This window comes from Sus scrofa, chromosome 15, assembly GCF_054392235.1.
Source record: "Sus scrofa isolate SSC_HxYL_T2T_F1_AM1 chromosome 15, Sscrofa_HxYL_maternal_Yorkshire_Landrace_v2.0, whole genome shotgun sequence".
Lineage (NCBI taxonomy): Eukaryota > Metazoa > Chordata > Mammalia > Artiodactyla > Suidae > Sus > Sus scrofa.
The window spans coordinates 67,039,360-67,058,737 of record NC_139397.1 but is presented as its reverse complement, the minus strand read 5'-3'; the positions used below and the strand labels follow the sequence as shown (position 1 = coordinate 67,058,737).

The 19,378-nt window shown below is 38.3% G+C and overlaps 1 protein-coding gene across 23 annotated transcripts in view; it reads left to right on the top strand.

Annotated features, from left to right (window-relative positions):
* NRG1 (neuregulin 1) overlaps positions 1 to 19,378 on the top strand; it is a 1,062,032-nt gene that overhangs the window by 885,151 nt on the left and 157,503 nt on the right. For all 23 annotated transcript variants that reach the window (XR_014829932.1, XR_014829929.1, XR_014829930.1 and 20 more), the window contains exon 2: positions 12,397 to 12,574. Coding sequence is in view for 19 of the 23 variants with exons in the window: in XM_085000112.1 (XP_084856238.1) it covers positions 12,397 to 12,574 (178 nt within the window). In the remaining 4 variants the exon portion in view is untranslated. The remainder of the gene's footprint in view (positions 1 to 12,396; positions 12,575 to 19,378) is intronic.

Genomic DNA, 19,378 nt, shown 5'->3' with positions numbered 1-19,378 from the left:
ATCTTGTTTTTCTTATTCAAGTCTGATCTTGAGTACTTAAAACAGCAGTAACAATTTCATAGATATTCAGTAATATTTGTTGCAAGAATGGAAATTGAAAGCTATCTAAGAGAATGAAGCTAGTTATCCAGATGAATGAGCCCATATCTGGATACTAGTTGGATATCAGAAGGTTTTTTCAGTATGGAATATTTTAATGTGTCTGGCTAAGAAGAGAACATATAATAGGTGAATATCATATGAGTCAGAAAGATATGTAATAACCCTGATGGAGCCAACATGTTTCTACCTAAATCTTATGCATTCCAGAGAAACAAGTGGTTCATTTGATGTGGAATATTTGACTCACAGACCGGTTTTAATTCTTTATTCACTCTCCTGTTCAGCAAGTGTTGTTGGGCACTGTGCTAGTTACTGGGATAAAAGGTGAATCAAAAGAAATAATCCCTTGACTTAAAGGAGACTTTCGTGAAACAAATACCTTTAACTATACAATGCATCACATTAAATGGAGTGATGATGACTTGCTGGGAACACAGAAGAGAGACACTCAACATGTTATCCAAAAAAATACATAATTGGGCTAGTCATCTTGAGTATTTTGGGGAGAAGGGGTAATTTGGATTTATTGAGTTGCAAAGATAGGACAGGGTTCCCATCTACCTTTCATCCAGCTCCCCATTCCCTTAGTATACTGATCAAAACAGAAAATTACTAGTGGTGCAATGCTATTAGCAAAACTACAGAACTTATTCAGATGTCGCCATCTCAAGGACAACCTTTCATGCTGGAATGCAATCATGTATGAAAGTGCTTCCTTTCCTTCTTTATTCTAAAACTTCTCGCTTCATGCTTTAAGGGTTTTCCATTCACTGTAGTATTCTTCTACAAGTCTAAAATCTTTATGATTTTAAAGAGCCATTGCTTTCCTTTCTTGGCCTTCCTTGTATCAGTCTTTAGGATTCCAGAATGTTTACTCTGTTTCTTTACACTGGCAGCCCTTCCCTTTGAACATTTTTGTGACCCTTGATAGTTTCCAGATGGGTCTTTTTTTTTTTTTTTTTTGGTCTTAAGGAATGACCACTGCCTCTATGCAATTTCTTAGCTGTTAATTAAGTATGTGATTTAGTATCATTTGGATTTCTATGAGCTAATAACTTTTGACTTTTCAGATGATCTATAGATAATGTCAGTCAAATCAGCACTTAAAATGAAAACTTTTTTTTTTTAAAGATCCAAAATATTTTCACCACCTTTTTTTTTGGGGGGGGGGAGGCTGCACCAGAGGCACCTGGAAGTTCTCAGGCCAGGGATCGAACCCTCACCACAGCTGTGACCTGAGCCACAGCTGTGACAACACTGGTTCCTTAACCCACTGCACCACAAGTGAACTTCCCACCATTTAAAATAAGATTTTTACAACTCTGTGAAATAGGTCAGGCAGATCTACTCACCCCACCCCTTTTATGGATCAGATTATTGACATTCAGATTGTCTCTCTGGTCACACAGTTGCAAGGAGCACTAGACCCTGGTTTGCTAACTTCTAATTCTTACTGTTTGGAGGCTATCAAAAGTATAGGCAAGAACACAGGATGTTATGTGTAGAGTTTCATCATTTAAGTTCATGGACTAGAAACTACTAGCAAAGAAGCCAATGACATTCTTTCTAAATAGAAACAAACAAGAGTTCTTTCTAGTGGTGTGCCAGTGTCCCTGTGGAGGAAATGAAAGCACATGTTGACGTGCTAATTAGGCTTCATTTAGGTTTCGTTTGTGTCATGTTTGGGAATCTATGTACTGAGAAAAATTTATTGCAATTTAGGAACCAGTGGATTATCTCAGAATGTGTGGAAGCAGCTTGCTGAGCCTTAGTTTCAAGAGATGTTCTAATGAACTAGTTTTTTATGTCAAATAAGAGTAGCTATGAGTTCTGAGTCTTCCTTATTGTGGTTATGTGTGTGTGTGTTGTTTGAAACCAGATTCCTTTGGTTCCAGTCTTTTAGTTTGACTTCCAAAGACTGTGCAGGAAAGCATCACAAGTCAGATTTGTAGTTTAGTTAGATAGTGTCATGTTATGAGATGGCTTTAGATGATCAATGACGTAGCACAGATTTTCTTCCTGTGAACATTATGTGTATTTAACTCTGGTCATTTCCCACCTCCTCAACAAATTCATGAGGCTGGGAACCCTGAGATAACAGACTTGCCTTTCATAATCTTTCCTGTGGGGTAGCAATAAAATGATAAGCATTCAGGCTTCAGGGGGTCTGTGGACCTGCTTGAAAAAGCAAAGAGCTACACAAGCTTTAAAGATCCTCCGAAAGTCAAAACTTTGGCCTTACTTAAGAAGAGACACAAAGATGGTTATTTAACTGTAGTAGGCAGAGCAGAGAGAAATTTAACTTTGACCTGGTAGATTTCCAGAGTCAAGAAGCCTCACTTTAATTCTGGCATGAACTTTTTAATGTCATTCAGTTTAATAAGTTATCTGTGAATAAATAACAAAAACCAGATAAACAACAAGGTCCAACTGTATAGCCCAGAGACCTATATTCAATGCCCTATGATAAATCGTAATGGAAAATAATATTTTTAAAAAGAGTGTATAAATATATATGTGTATATACATCTGAATCATTTTGCTCTACAGCAGAAATTTATCCAACATTGTAAATCAACTATACCTCAATAAAAATAAACAAAAATCCCCACCTATTCAACAGTGAATAAAGTAAATTTGTTAACTTTAAAAAGAAAAAAAGAAAAGAAAAACCAGAAACCTATGGTTACTGGGAAAGCTGACCTGCCTAATAACAAAGAAATAGGCTATAGAGGTCCCAAAAGGACATATTTATCTCATGATTAACTCTGCTAAAATGTTTTCTTCTTCACAGAAGGAGTAAGTTTTAAATGGCTATGTGAAAAGTAGATCATGGGGTACTAATATTGGTATAAATGAGGGCTTTGCTCAAAAGCAAGGCTTTATGTTGTATGCATATGTTTTATGCAACTCTTAAAAGTTTTCCCGTAGCTATTACTGTTTAAAACTCATTATAATAAGTGTTAACTAACTCATCTTACCTGGAAATTTTATCCATCTAAATAAGGTTTTTCTCTCAAAGGAAAAAAGGAAATGTTAGTGACATCGGTTAATTAAATGATTCTAATTCAATTTGAACAAAGAAATAAGGGTTATGAAGGCAAATATGGTTAACACATCATGGTAATGCTAATGTACTAAATTTCCTTAAGCAATAAATGCATCAGAAGAGAAAACTCCATTACAATAAGAAAATAAATAAGTATAGTATCAAATTTTCAGTAATTGGATATTTCTCCACATCTCTGTGTAAGTCACATATTGGATGTGAATATGGCAGGGATGGATAGCAAATGAAGAAAAAAGAAACTTAATTTTTTTGGCCATGCCCTCAGTATGCAGACGTTTTGGGGCCAGGGATAGAACCTGTGCCACAGCATGGACACGGCTATATCCTTAATTGCTGAGCCAGGAGAGAACTCTGAAACTCTGCTTTTTTTGACAACAGAAAAGTCAAATGATTAAACTTAGGTCATATGAAATTCGCTACATGTCAATTTGGGCAACAATAATGGGGAGTTCCCGTTGTGACGCAGTGGAAGCGAATGGACTAGTAACCATAGGATTGTGGGTTTGAACCCTGGCCTTGCTCAGTGGGTTAAGGATCTGGCATTTACCGCTTGCTGTGGTGTAGGTCGCAGATGTGGCTCAGGTCCTGCATTGCTGTGGCTGTGGCGTAGGCTAACAGCTGTAGCTCTGTTTCGACCTCTAGCCTGGGAACTTCCATAGGCTGTGGGTGCAGCCCTAAAAAGCAAAAAATAATAAAATAAAATAAAAATAGGTCCATTTTAATCCTGTGTATTGGTGGCCTTAAGTGAAGCTTGAAGGACAACTTCTCTGTGTCTGTGAGTGCAATGTTCTTATCACTGGGGACAGCTACAGTGACAGCATTAATTAGGCAGGCCTATTGAACACTTAACCTAAAGCTGCCAGCAAGGGTGCCATGACTGACAACAGCATCCACTGCCAGGGCATATGGCCTTTACATCTTGAAAGAACAACAGTAACCTGTTGAGACCCTCTTATTGCCATGTCCCCACGTGGGGGCTATCATATTTCATTGAGCACTGGAGTGAGACGGAGTATAGTCCACCCCTGTGGCATTTGGTGGACGACAGGCAGTCACACAGTTCAAAAAAATTTTGTGTAATACCAATTATAAATATTCTGTCTTATTTCCTCATATATCATCAAAGCTTAGAAAAGTCAGCAATTTGTCAAACAAAAAATAATATCACTGGGGCTTTTTGATCTCAAATTCAAGAAGTGTTTTGAGAAAGCAGATGTGAACTTCCCTTCTGCTTGTTTTTTTTTCAGCACTTAAGGTCTTACTTTGTGTTAGGTCCTTAAGATGATCCTATATCTCCCATCTAACATATTTAGGCCTTTGGATGTTTGGGTGCAGTGCCAGTCAAGGTGGACACACCACCGCCACCAAAAGTCTGAGCCTCCAAATAGGGACTGTGCCCACCTATTAATGGCTGCTCTCATTCTTACTTTGGTTGGAAAGGGCTAAATTCCTTAAATGGCCCTCCTTTTGTATGTGTGTTTCTTCAATGCAGACTGTGGGGTATGGCACTTAGCTGTAGAATAGTATCAGTCATGTTCTATGGCTTTAGAATAAGCATCATTTTTGATGGAGCTTATTGGGGTTCCAACCGGCAATGTGTAGCAGTGAGAGGTGTGTGGGAAGTGAACCTGTGAGCACGTCCAGGTATGAAAATCCCCACGAATGGAAACTGACATGTTTGTGAAACCAAAGTTAACACTAGTAAAAGGCTAACTTTGGCTGTAGAGACACTGTCATTGTGAATAATAGAAGTAAAACGCTGAAATACGGACCCTGATTTTATTGTTTTATGTTGTATAATGACATGTCCCATGCATATGTTCTGAGGCTTGTTCAAGGTGCTTTTACATACATCCTTGTATAAGAACTCGGATGTGGAACTGCTAAAAATGTATTTCTGGGCCCAACTATCCTAATTATACTTTGAAGTCTGTTTTTAATGTGTTTACAGGTTTAATTTGCTGCCAATGACTTGGAATCAGCTTGAGAATAATTTATAATCAATCCCAGGACTTTAGAGTGATTGTCTCTCAAGTGAAGGCACCCACATCTTTTAGCTCATTCTCCAGATATCCTTGGTGTATAGACAGGGACACGTGGTATGTTCCTACTTAAGCTCCCAGGGAGCTCTAGTGAACCAGAGTTGGGAACAGTCTATCTGAAGGGCGATTTGGCTGGATATGGGGCAGCATGAGCAGGAAAGACCCCATGTGGCAACAAATAGTGACCTTATGGGATGATCCTTAACTGAAGATCACTCACTGCATCTATCGCAGTGGTTTTAATCCTGGGTATATTGTGAAACACCATTCCCACTAGAACGTGCTGCCCTGTACAGGGCTGTATTTACGAATGTTAAACCTGATAAGATAAATTTTCCCTTTTATAGTCAAATTTGTGAGTACAGCTCAGAGGAAAAGACCAGATGGCAAAGTGTAAACTTTGTCCACTCTGTTCATTGTGACCGTAATATTCTCTGTAAAGGAGTTTTAGAGACTTTCTTTAGTCACTTATTTACCTTTACCATGACTATAAATTTAAAAAAAAAAAAAAAAAAAAAAAAAAAAAAAAAAAGGACATCCTTCTGCATGGAGGACTGATTCATGATTTTCAGGCGCTTTTATCAGTTAACCTACTCTCCAGTCACCAGTTTTCACTGTGACATCCGCATGTATGTGGCCTCAGGCTTTTAAATGGTTTTATGCAGGGAAGACTTTACAGGGGTTGTAGCTGAAAGCTCAGTTACTTGATAATATTTTGCAGGTTTCTTGTTTAATTCTCCCAGTGTTGAGGCTGTTCAGATTAAGTGCACAAACTGGAGAGTTAGAATATAAGCTACCTTTGCATCATCAAAACCTTCAAAGAACAGAAATGACCTATCCATTGTCTCAGCCACATGCCCATGCTAAAATTCGTTTCCTGTTCTTAACAGTTCCATACAGTATTTGATATAGCAGTACTGATTATATTTAAAAAAACAAGTGCATACTAGACAGTTAAAACAAGAGGGTTGCTTAGATGAATGGTTCTTTTCACAAATGTATTTCACCTTTATCTCAAATATTTATTCACACATTAAATTATTGGAATAAATGAGCATAGTGCTTTACATTTTTGTGGAGTCACATGTAAAATAAATATTTTTAAATTACTGTCACATTTTTCTCCATTGTGCAACATATCAAATAAGAAACATAGACTTGCAAACGTAGACTTTTTAAGTGGACAAGTGTATGTACTTGCATTGAGTTAAAAGTCAGAAGAGTATGTTTATGATCTTTTAAAGCCCTTTAAAACACCTCAAGCTTGTAAAAAGGAGTGCCTGTAAAATGTGTGGCATTGCTCTGAGGGTTTTTGACTTTCTATTTTTATAGGCTACTCTTTTTTTGGCACTTTCCTGTCTGTCTCTGTTGCTACATTTCTAAGGGTGTGGATATGTTCATATTAATGTCAAGCACGTTTGAAATAGAATTAGGCAAAGACTGCTTAAAACTTGCTCTGTTATTAAATTGTTTCAGGGTGTGGAAATGCTGCCTCTCCAGAATCACATTGAAAGCAGAATTATGAACTGTGGTAGACCAAATACAATTAAATCATCCCAAGGAGATGCTCAGACGGCTTACTACATTGGAAGCATTAACTTAGCATTGCATTTGCCTTAACCAGTTTTTAGTTAACAGACCATTTACTCTTCAACAAGAAGTGAAAGGAGTTCCTGCTGTGGTGCAGTGGGTTGATGGCCCAGCATTATCTCTGTGGCAGGACAGGTTTGATCCCTAGCCTGGCATGGCGGGTTAAGGATCTGGTGTGGCTACAGCTGTGGTGTAGGTCTCAGCTGCGGCTAGGATTTGATCCCTGGCCTGGCAACTCCCATATGCTGTTGAGTGTGGCCAAAAAATAAATAAATAAATAAAAAAGACTTGAAAGGTCCGTAAAGCATTTTTGCAGTTTTTAAGTCCAAGTACTCCCTTAAAAAGAAAAAAAATTGCCCCCAAGTTTAGGAAATACCTCTGGTCTTATAAAGTGAGTGTTAGAAAGTACTTGATGGAGTAGTTTTGTTTTGTTTTGTTTTGTTTTGTTTAGTGAAATGAAGAAGATTATTTTATATGAGAAGACTATATAGGAGAAACATACATGCTTTTAAAATGTATTCTAGTATTGTTCTTATTTTGTAAATTAATGGAAGAAAATTTACCCTATTGAAAATTGTCTCATTATGAATAGATGAGAAAAACCACACAGACCATAAGTGCTCAATATTAGTTTGTATTTTTGTCTAGTCTGTGAAATATCCAGGGCTATTCCAGGGCTGGTGTGATTATATGAGAAGATGAAGAAGAATTTAAGTTGTTGCCTCGTCTAAGGATCCTTGCATTTTGGGCTCCACCTGGAATGAGTGAGGAACTTTGTAGGGTACTTTTCCAGACGGTACCACTGACAGCAGAACATCCATGGGCTAACAGTACAATTATGTGGCTGGGTTGGTGGTTCACAGATTTGTTTCTCCATTTATGCTACAGAGGATTTTGAGCTGACTCCTTAAAACAACTGTTCTCTGAAAAGCTGGATATCCTCATACCATCTATGGATGGTATCCCCTGAAGATGCAGCAGGGACATTATTACAAGTGGATTTCTAGGGATACAAACTCGGAGTAGCAGGGTACTTCTGTACTTGTGACAGTCTTGAAACTTATATGCAAGGGACAGAAACTCAGGCTAGTTAACAGAGGTATAGCAAGGTCCCAAACATTAAGAAATGTTGGTACATCAGGATCAGCTTAAGGAGTGGGTACTTTAGCTAAGAAAGACCCTGTATCTGAAGGTTTGTGCCTCATTATATCATAGATTATCTCTAAACAAAGGATGTCCTGCTCCCTGGACATGAACCCCCAAAGGAAAGGACAGAATGTGTTGACCTGCCAGATGAGTGACTATTTTCCTCCTACCAAAGGACCTAGTGGGATCGGAGCCCCAGTGGCATGCTTATCAGATTGAACATATGAAGATTTCAGGGCCCTACCACTCATGGAATTTAAATGGAAGATGTAGTCTTAAGAGCTACATTTGTAAATTGTAACATAAATATTCCCAAGAATCTCTATGATGGCAAACTTAGCCAAGACTTTCAAAGTTCTTAATGAAAGCCTGAGCTTTTGACATCAGAAAGACCAGATGAAAAAGGCAGAAAAACTAAGAGAAACCGTGGCTCCTCTTTTTTCTGGGTGTATGTGTGTGTATCTGCATGTATTTCCTTATTTGCCAAATCATGTGAAATTTAGTTGTAGACATCATGACATTTCATCCCTAACTACTTCAGCAGATGCCGCCTAAGAACAAGGACATTCTTCCGCATGATCTCAATGTAATTATCACATATGAGAAATTTAATTTTGGTATAATATCTTGATTCGGATTTCCCCAATAATCCCAGTAATGTTCGTTGTAACTGTTTTTCACCTGAAGCAAGATCCAATCAGTAGCTAGACTTTGTATTTATTTGTCAGTCTCCTTTAATCTAGATCAGTTTCAGTCTTTGGTCATTTGTGACATTGCCGTTCCTAAAGCCTAGACCACTTGTTTTGTAGAATATCCTTCAATTTGAATTTGTCCAATTGTTTCCTCACATTTGAAATCAAGATTCTTCATAAAGACATAAGAAGTAAATAAGTGAAGACATAAGGCTTAGGGGGGATGAGAGGTAATAAAAGGGGAGGAATGGAATAAGAGAAAAAAATTAAAAAGAGATGCAAACGGATTTCATGAAGATTTCAAATAAGAAATCAAAATCTAGTAGATTTGTTTTCAGACTGTATTGATAAACAAATGGAGTGGTAGGTGAGCGAACAGGGTGCTTATTGAGAGTTAAGGATATTTGAAATATAATATTTAGAACATTTTACATAGAGGCAAGTGGATAAACCTTGAGGGTTTTGGGTATGTGCCAAGTTAAATGCAAAATTAAATGAAAACAACCAAAAAAAAAAAAAATCCCTCAAACTGATTCTTTTTAAATCTGTACGTAAAATAATGAGATGATTTATTCTTCTTAATATATATAAACTGGTTTTTTGGTGCCATTTAATGCTAGCAGATTTATTTCTTTAAAACCCTTTACTGGGCTTACAAAATTGAAAATGATCTTAAGGGAGTTCCTGTCGTGGCTCAGCGGTTAACAGATCTGACTAGCATCCATAGGGACACAGTTTTGATCCTTGGCCTCACGCAGTGGGTTAAGGATCTGGCATTGCCATAAGTTGTGGTGTAGGTCGCAGATGTGGCTCAGATCCTGCACTGATGTGGCTGTGGTGTAGGCCAGCAGCTACAGCTCCGATTCAACCTCTAGCCTGGGAACCTCCATATGCTACATGTGCAGCCCTTAAAAGGAAAGAAAGGAAGGAAGGAAGGAAAAGAAAGAAAAGAAAGAGAGAAAGAAAAAGAAAAAGAAAGAAAGAAAGAAAGAAAGAAAGAAAGAAAGAAAGAAAGAAAGAAAGAAAGAAAATGATCTTAAGGAGTTAATAGGAATATACAAACACTCTTCCAGATAGATGAGAATTTAGTCTATTTTTAAAACCCTCTGAAATAGAGATTTGTAGACCATGTCTTAAAAGGAAGACTCACAGAAGTTCCCTTGTGACACAGCAGATTAAGGATCTGGCATTGTCACAGCTGTGGCTCTAGTTACAGCTGTGACGAAAGTTCAGTCCCTGGCTTGGTAATTTCCACATGCCTAAGGCGCAGCTTAAAAAAAAAAAAAAAAGGAAGACCCCTAGGAAAGCTCTTCAGGAAGTAAATCTTATTTTCAAACTGTCAGAAAAAAAAAAAAATAATAACCAGAGGAAAGCAGCAGGTATTAAGAACAGCTGAAATACATTTTCTAAATTGCTGCTATGTTTCCACATTCAGGGTCTGATTCTCCACCTTATCTTGCAGCCTCCAAGTAAGTGAAAAAGAAGGATATGTAATGCTAGAAACACTGCTAAGAAGTCATGATGTTCAAATGGTTTTTGCTATAATTTATTCTTCATGTGCTCTTTTCCGATTTTTTTTTTTTTTTTTTTTTTTTGGACTTGCTTGGTAAAGGCAGAGCTGTAGAAAAACAAACATTCCCAGAGTAGGAAAGGTACTCCATTTCCTGTTCGCTTCTAATGTGGCTCTGATTGCGGTCCTCAGAGTCTTGGTCACTATACGCCATGAGTAATTGCTCACTGGATCCAGGAGGTCCAGCCTCCTTTGGTGCGTTTGAGGAATTAGCTTCCTATTAAGTCCTGAACTGGGGCAGAAGTAGACTTTGTAATTGGCTTTCCTAAGACTCACTGCAAACAGAGATGTTGAGATCTCAGATTCTGTGGTATTGATTAGTAAGTGAAATTTTGTGTGCAAAGGAAAAAATATTTGTTATGCTTTTATTTTTTTAACTGTTTTATTACAAAAAGATTGGGATACTATATAGAATTATGTGATAAACCAATGTTTCTACCTATTGGCTAACTTCTACCATGATCAATTTCTTGGGAAATTTGTTTCATTTTTATGCCTATCAATTCCCCACCACCATTTTATTTTGAAGTCGATCTCAGATATTATAGCGTTTTATCCATAAATATTTTGGTAGAGAATAGATATTATTTTAAGCAATCTTACTTAAAATAAGAATGGTATGTAAGCGTATAGTATAAAGTGCATTACAAACGAACGCGCAATTTAAGTCTGTCTTAGATTTAGAAGGGTGAAATCCAATCAAACTGGCAGTTTGGCGAGAGTGTGGTGGTCATCCAGAATGGTCATTCAATGTCTATGGGACAGTAACTGCAGGTCCAATAAAAGAGTGACTTTGACAGAGACTTTCTGTGTTGAAGAAATGAGCATTAAGATCTTAGAAGATTGAGTTCTCTTTGTCTTTGGGCTACTTCTGGTGAAAGGATAGTCTGACTCCCCAGAACGTTATAACCATGGACATTTACCTGTGACTGAAATTAAACTTTCCATTCCAAAAATGGGTGTTATACCTGCTGTACCTATTTACAGAACTATGATGAAGATAAGCTGTGATATGGGATGTGAATGTGCTTTAGAAATAATGGCCCAGTTACATATTCTTCTTGAGCATAGGATTTTGATTCTTTATTTATTATTATTATTATTATTATTATTGTTTGTTTTGGCTTTTCAGGGCCACACCTGCAGCACATGGAAGTTCCCAGACTAGGGGTTGAATTGAAGCTACAGCTGCCGGCCTACACCACAGCCACAGCAATGCCCAGATCTGAGCCACATCTGCGACCTACACCACAACTTATGGCAATGCTGGATCCTTAACCCCCTAATCGAGGCCAGGGATCAGACCTACATCCTCATGGATATTAGTCAGAATCATTTCTGCTGAGCCAGGACAGGAAATCTGATTGTGATTCTTTGAAATGAGCAGTGTTCAGGATTTTTAGTGGCCTCAGGGAGTAGGAATATTGAGGAAATTATTATCTTGAACATATACATTTTTTTAGAATATTTTAAAGAATTTTTATTGAAGTGGATTGATTATAATATTGTATATTGCAGGTATGTAATATAGTGATGCACAATTTTAAAGGTTTACTACATTTAGAATTATTTAAGAAAATATTGGCTATATATCCTATGTGTACAATGTATACTTGTAGCTTTTGTTTGTTTGTTTTGTTTTCTTTGTTCAGGGCCGCACCCACGGCATATGGAGGTTCCCAGGCTAGGGGTCAAATCGGAGCTATAGCTGCCAGCCTACACCACAGCCACAGCAACGCCAGATTCTTAACCCACTGAGCAAGGCCAGGGATTCCTTCATGGTTCCTAGTCGGATTCGTTTCCACTGCGCCACTACGGGAACTCCTACTTGTAGCTTATTTTATACATAACAGTTTGCACCTCCTAATTCCCTATCCCTTTCTTGCCCCTCCCTACTTCCTTTTCCCCACTGGTAACCGCTAGTTTGTCCTCTATACCTGAGTCTGTTTTAAAGCATAATTTTCAAAACGAGGTTCTCTTTTCTCCCCCGAATATCTTTTATTTGAGCATATTATTCTCTAAGTTGAGATATATTTTGGCTGACCCTCCTTTCCCATTTCTCGTGCCTCTCAGAGAGTAAAGCCTTTGGGAATGGTTTTTTGATCGGGCTCATAGAAATGAATGTTTCTCTTTGCAAGATTAACCAGGTGATCGGAACATTTTTCCTTCTCTTTTCTTTTTTAGCCTTGCCTCCCCGATTGAAAGAGATGAAAAGTCAAGAGTCCGCTGCAGGCTCCAAACTAGTGCTTCGGTGTGAGACCAGTTCTGAGTACTCCTCTCTCAAATTCAAATGGTTCAAGAATGGGAATGAGTTAAACCGAAAGAACAAGCCACAAAACATTAAGATACAAAAAAGACCAGGGTAAGTATAAAGCATTTCAGAGCAGGGGCAATGCCTAGCAGTAGAACGATATCAAATATAAAAATTACAGCCTCAGGAGTTCCCGTTGTGGCTCATTGGTTAATGGACCTGACTAGCATCCGTGAGCACTCAGATTCGATCCCTGGCCTTGCTCAGCGGGTTAAGGATCTGGTGTTGCCATGAGCTGTGGTGTAGGTTGCAAATGCGTCTCGAATCCCAAGTTGCTGTGGCTGTGGTATAGGCCAGCAGCTACAGCTCTGATTGGATCCCTAGCCTGGGAACCTCCATATGTCGCAAGTGTGGTCCTAAAAAGACAAAAAGACAAAACAAACAAAAAATTTACAGTCTCATAAATAAGTATACCATCAAAAACTGTGATACACAATAAATGAAAAGATTTTTCATTGTGAGGTGGCCAGAACTTAATAAGAAGAGAATTTAAAGTTTCTGAAGTTTCTCACTCTTAATATCTCCTGGATGAGGAGAGGAAAGGATGGATGTGGGAAGAACTAGAACTATAGGGTGTGGGCAGAAATAGAAGAGATAAGGGAAGATAGCATTAATGGCAGCTGTTGTAATAGTAATAGGTGAGATCCTAAAATCCTGTTTAGAGTACCAGTGCCTGTGTACGTCCTCATAAAGATCAATAAATTCCTAGATTTATGGAAAGAATTAGAAAGCGATTGGTTGAATTTATCCATTCAAGTCAGAGTTTAACACATGATAGAATGTTTAACTGACAATTCTATTAAACTGCATCATCATTGGAGCAGATATCCTGGGTAGCAAGAATCTTAAATTTCCCTGCCCTCCTTGAGGAGATCCATATTTGGAACAGCTTCACAAGACTTCCCGTAACATCTTGGCAGGTATATTCTATACCTACTCTAAAATGATGCTCCTTTATTATTCCTATACTCTTCATTTTTATTTACCTCTTTATTTAAGAAATATTCCTTCCAACATCAAACTACATTTTGAAATTACGGAAGAGCTGAATATCTTAGATTTTTGCTTGTAAATACTCCTTTAATTAATATGACATGTGTCATAGTGGTTCCTAGCTTTAAGATTACATTTTCTCCACTTACACTTCAGAGAATTCCAGTGAAATCCCAGATGTGATCATAGAAGCAGCAATGAAAGAATCTCCCCCTGGATTTTGATTTTCTAGGACATCTACCAAAAGGTGCCCACACACACATGAGCAAGAGAAAACAAAGTGATTATAAGGGAAATATACTTTAATCTTACCAAAGTGTTTAATGACTATACTATCCATAATTAGGGATATTTTCCTGGTCTCCATGGTTTTATTAATTACATTGCTTATTCTTGTTACTGATTATGTCAGCAAGATCTCTTGATTTGGAGGTATAATACAGCTGAATTATATAACATCACTTTTTGCAGCAGGTGGTACTTCAAATATATAAAAATTAATGCTGTAAAGTGACAGGGTGTTTTTACACATGGTCTCACCTGTTTGTTTTTTACAACATTCCTGTAGGTAGTAAGGGTAGTTTACTGTATATGGTGACTCTCTAATTCTGCAGATTAAGAAATCATGGGTGAGGAGTTCCTGTTGTGGCTCAGTGGGTCAAAAACCCAGTGTAGTGTCTATGAGGATGTGGGTCCAATCCCTGGCCTCACTCAGTGGGTTAAGGATCTGGCATTGCCAAACCTGCGGCATAGGTCAGAGATACGGCTTGGATCTGGCATTGCTGTGGCTGTGGTGTAAGACGGCAGCTGCATCTTCAATTCACCCCTTAGCCTGGGAACTTCCATATGCCACAGGTGCAGCCCTAAAAACAAAAGAAAAAGAGAGAGAGAAATAGGAGTCAAAATCGTGTTGTCTTGCCTTGAGTCACACAGCTAGCTATGATTAAGCTGGAACACAGATCTATTTCTTGGATTCCTTAGTGCCTCATTCCTTCTTTAAAGATGGAAAGCAGACGTGTTTAATAACATGTGTCCATATGGGAGCGGGAAGGAGGAGATAGAGTGAGTACAGGGAAAAAACAAGTGGGATTCTTATAGAGAGGTTTAACAACAACAACAAAATACTTTTAGATAGATTTTGGTGTCTGTTTTGTTTTTCGTCACTTAGCCAAGTTAGTAAGAAACTAATTTATCTGCACACACAGGGTGATGTCTCATTCGTTTCTGTGTGGCTATCATCTGAGAGCAAAAATATTTAAGTGCCCACAAAAAAGCTTGTATTACAGGGATGTGGAGAAATGAAAGACTCATAGAGTGTTATCTTTATACCCAGGGGTTCATATAAAGAGATTATCTAGAGAAAAAGAGAGAGAGATTATCTAGTTCAGCCTTAAATAAAACATAGGAGTTCCAGCAATCATGTGCTGCTGAAACCCTACTAGAGCTGGGGAGCTTCAAGATTTTTAAGCAGCCCATCTACTTACAAATAGTGGTCTTAAAAAATATCATTTATATTATTTAACTCTGCCTTCTCATAAGTCAAGATTTAATTAGGGAAGTGAAATATCTAGCACTTTATATCAGACAAAAAATCTAAGCACTGAATTGTAGGTTACGGAGCTACGTGCCATGGGAGTTGGGAAGTGGGGGAGACTGCCCCCCCCCAAAGCTTCTGGAGTCACTGTGAGAAGGCAGATTTGACTCTGCTGCAGAGAGAGAATCCCTCTAGCTGGGTGTGTGGGATGAGGTGGATGGGTGGTTATAGAGAAGAGCAGAAACCACAGTCTGGAGCAAGTTCTGTTTATAGGGCAATAAAGAGGCCAGCTGGGTTGGGCCAATGGGGGAGCAGATGGGAAATTTTGCCCTTCGTTGGACCAAATGCTATGTGTCCGCCCTGGGCTAGATGCTCGGTCCACAGAAATAGACAAGAAGTGCTGTCTGCTCTCAGAGGCTTGGCCTCCAGAGGGAAGGTAAACGTAGGCAGTTATAACACTCAGTTTTAAATTCTACTCTAGTGATAATCAGGGGATGCTGTAGAAAGAGGTTGACACACATGGGCTAGAGGTCCCAGTGAGGGGCCGTGGGGGCTTCCCGAATGAAGGGGAGAAGCAGGGAGGGAGGAGAGGATGCTCTAGGCTGAAGGAGGAGAACAAAGCAGCTGCGGTGTGAGGGTGCCTGAAGAGAAGAAGATTGGGTAGATAAGGTGACAAAAAAGGAACAACAAAAATGTGAGCTGCCCAGAATGAATATGGTTTTGTAAGACCACATGTCTATGTCAAGAGCTCATTTGTTACAGGGCTTGGATGACATATCCAAGTGTCATTAGTATTCAGAAAAGCATTTTCCTATGGGCTTCATAGGCCTAGACAGCTAAGAGCCCTGCCTACATATTGATAAAACCACATTATACTGGAAAGACCAATATTCAAAAATTGCTTCTTTTAAACAATAGCCTTGCTGGAAAGAATTAAGTGGGAAGCGAAAAGGCTTTTATTCAAGGAAAGTGACTCTAAATCACTCTTGGCAAAACAGTGAATGTATTTTACCCTCTAAAAAAAGAAGATATTTTGTGTAAAGTGGGCAGCTCCTTGATATGTGATCAGTTTATTGAGTTTCAGAATTGTGTATGTAGTTATTTCTGAAGTTGTACCTTTAAAAGAAAATGAGTACAGTCACCTTATTTTAAAGGACCAAACTGAATCTAAATTAGCATATGCAAGGTGTTCTATGATTTCAACTTACAAATATAAGAGAATGAATACTATTGTTATTATACCTATTTAAAAAATCCTGAGAATGAAGGAAATTAGGTTTCTTCCTATAGATATAATGTTAGTGAAGGGTACCACTTGGACTTGACATTGATCTGACTCTACGTCTCATGTCTTTTCATAATGACTTGTGGTTTTGCTATAGTATCTAGTAAGGTCATAACATTAGGAGAGGGTATGTTTAGGCTTCGGGTAAAGTCTTTAATAAAAAGCCTTCTTATTTTTTAGCTTCATCTACATACTCGTAATTTCTCATTATGAGATACTCAAAATGTTAATGATTTGTAGCAGTTGCTTGATTACTTGACTCAAGCTTTTATCTTACCACATTTGCTTTTAGCCAACAGGCTGAGAAGGGATAAACTTTATCTTAGACTGTGATCACAAGCAGAGGTGAATTTTAGTGTGAGGTTTAGGATTTCCCCGGGATTCTCTTTATTGCAAGTAAAACCTTGACTCTCTTCCAATCCTCCATCTAGGTTTCTTTTTCCTATTTTATCATCTAGATTGTTCGTAGCAGCCAGAATTTTCTTTTAATCCCCGAGTGCTATGAAAAGATTTCATACCAGTAGGGAATTGCTATTATTTTGTAAAGTCTTATCCCCCTTCAGCCCCTGCTCATACTGAGTGACATTTCTGCATGTTCTTCCTATGATTTTTGCATTCACATGTGAACCTTTGTTTATTTTATTTGGCTAAGCAATGTGTGGGACCAATTAAAAGAAATGGAAACGACCCTAGTCTTAAATGTCTGCTTAGCCCTTTGTTCGTGTTTCCTCTGCCTGGTGGATGATTTTGATCAAGAAAACTGGTTAAAGAGCTTAGTATGTGACAAACCCTATTTGGGGTCATCCAGTTGGCCAGCCTCATTTGCATACCTATCCTACATTAGCCTTATTAAAGTCTGACTTCCTGTTGTTCTTATATGGCACACACTTTCGGATGCCCTAACTTAGTCCCAGCTCTTCATTTCTGCTCCTTTGTAATTTAATTTTGTTTAAAATTGATTCAAATTGGTTTGGCCAAGTTAAAAAAAAAATTAAGGAATTATTTCATTTTTTTCCATTATTTCAGGTTTTTTTGACCTGTAAAAGAAGTTTATATACCCCCTCTTTTATTAGCTGAGCCACTCTGGCAGGTCATTTTAACTTTATATGTGAGAAAATCTCAAATTCCTTAGGTATAAAATGGGAATACCCAATTCCTATTTCATAACATTTATATGAGACATTTTATGCAGCATCTGGTTCTATAGAGTGTAATTGTTGCCTCTTGTCAACTGGAACACAAAACTGACTACAGTAGCAGGTGACTTCTTGAAGAACCCAATGGCGAGTGACAGTCTTTAACTTGCACTATAAAATCCCTCTCTCTCTTCTTCACCGTTCTCATCATCAGCAGTTCAACAGCATCTGAAGCTGTGTTGAACACATACACACACATATGCACACACGAGTTCATATATGATCCCTTAGAGATCAGAGGAATAGAATTACATAAAGCGAGAGGAACTTTTCTATGTGCATTTAAGTTGCCTTAGCCTGTAAACCATGAAAGAAGAATCAAAGAGTTCCCATCGTGGCGCAGTGGTTAACGAATCCGACTAGGAACCATGAGGTTGCGGATTCGGTCCCTGCCCTTGCTCAGTGGGTTAACGATCCGGCGTTGCCATGAGCTGTGGTGTAGGTCGCAGATGCGGCTCGGATCCTGCGTTGCTGTGGCTCTGGCATAGGCTGGCAGCTACAGCTCCGATTTGACCCCTAGCCTGGGAACCTCCATATGCCGCGGGAGCGGCCCAAGAAATGGCAAAAAGACAAAAAAAAAAAAAAAAAAAAGAAAGAAAGAAAGAAAGAAGAATCAAGTTAAATAAGAAAAATGAGATGGTAGCTATTGGAACCTTGAATCTGACTTTTCAGGGAGCCCTAATTGAAAGAACAACATTTGCATTTTGATATAAAAAATATATGAATGTTTTCACTTTTCATTTGTAAATATTTGTATTAATTTATTGTTACATTGTATTATTTTTTCCTATTCCAAAGCAATGCGTGCTTATTACAAAAAAGTAAAAACTGCAGGAATGTAGAATGGAATTTAGAATAATAGCGAACACTTATTGGGAACTTACTCTATTTTAAGCATTGTTTTAAACACTTTACATGAATTTAGTCTTTAAAGCTTTTAGAAAATGAAAATCCACTAAAATATCAACCCCTCTCAGATCCCAGGTAACTTGTCAATTAAAGAACAAAAAGTCAGTTTTATTATTGGAAGGGAATTCAGTGATTCTTCCAAGTTAACTTTCTTCTTATAGGTGGGTTGTGGTAGCCTGTTGAGGAAAGTAAAACAAGACTATTATACCTATATTTATTAAAGCCCGATACTGTTGCAGTGTATAATTTTCAAGAAAGGTTTTCTACTCTCTCACTACTGCCCATTCCTACACTAGGACCCAAGGATTGAAGAATCTTGTGGTTAAACATATCATTGGAGTTCAAAGGGGGCATCCCTGGAGAATTTTGAGTATCCGTTGAATTATAAAAATGGTTACCACCTCTTTGACATAAACACTTTCTCTCCTCATAATATTTTTAAAGATGAGGCTCTGATGTGAGCTTTCATTTTAAAACAGCATATGTGTTTTCAAAAATAATTGAAACTGGAGTTCACATGTGGCTCAGCAGGTTAAGAACTAGACTAGTATCTATGAGGATAAGGGTTCGTTTGATCCCTGGCCTCTCTCGGTGGGTCAACGATCTGGCATTGCCATGAGCTGCAGTGTAGGTCGTGGACATGTCTGGGATCTGGCATTGCTGTGGCTGTGGTGCAGGCTGGCAGCTACAGCTCCAGTTCGACCCCTAGCCTAGGAACTTTCGTATGCCTAGGTGCAGCTCTAAAAAAAAGGAATCTTTCTCCACATGGAAATATTCTTGTTAGGAGTTGCTTGACAGGAAGTGGCTTTCCAGACTTGAATCTTTCCAAAGAGAAAGGTCCAAAGAGGGTGTCTTCATATGACCTCCTCTCCACTTTTGAATGCTCAACAGGTTCTTCCTTATATGTCATCCAAAATGTTCCTTCTTTGTCCTGTAAG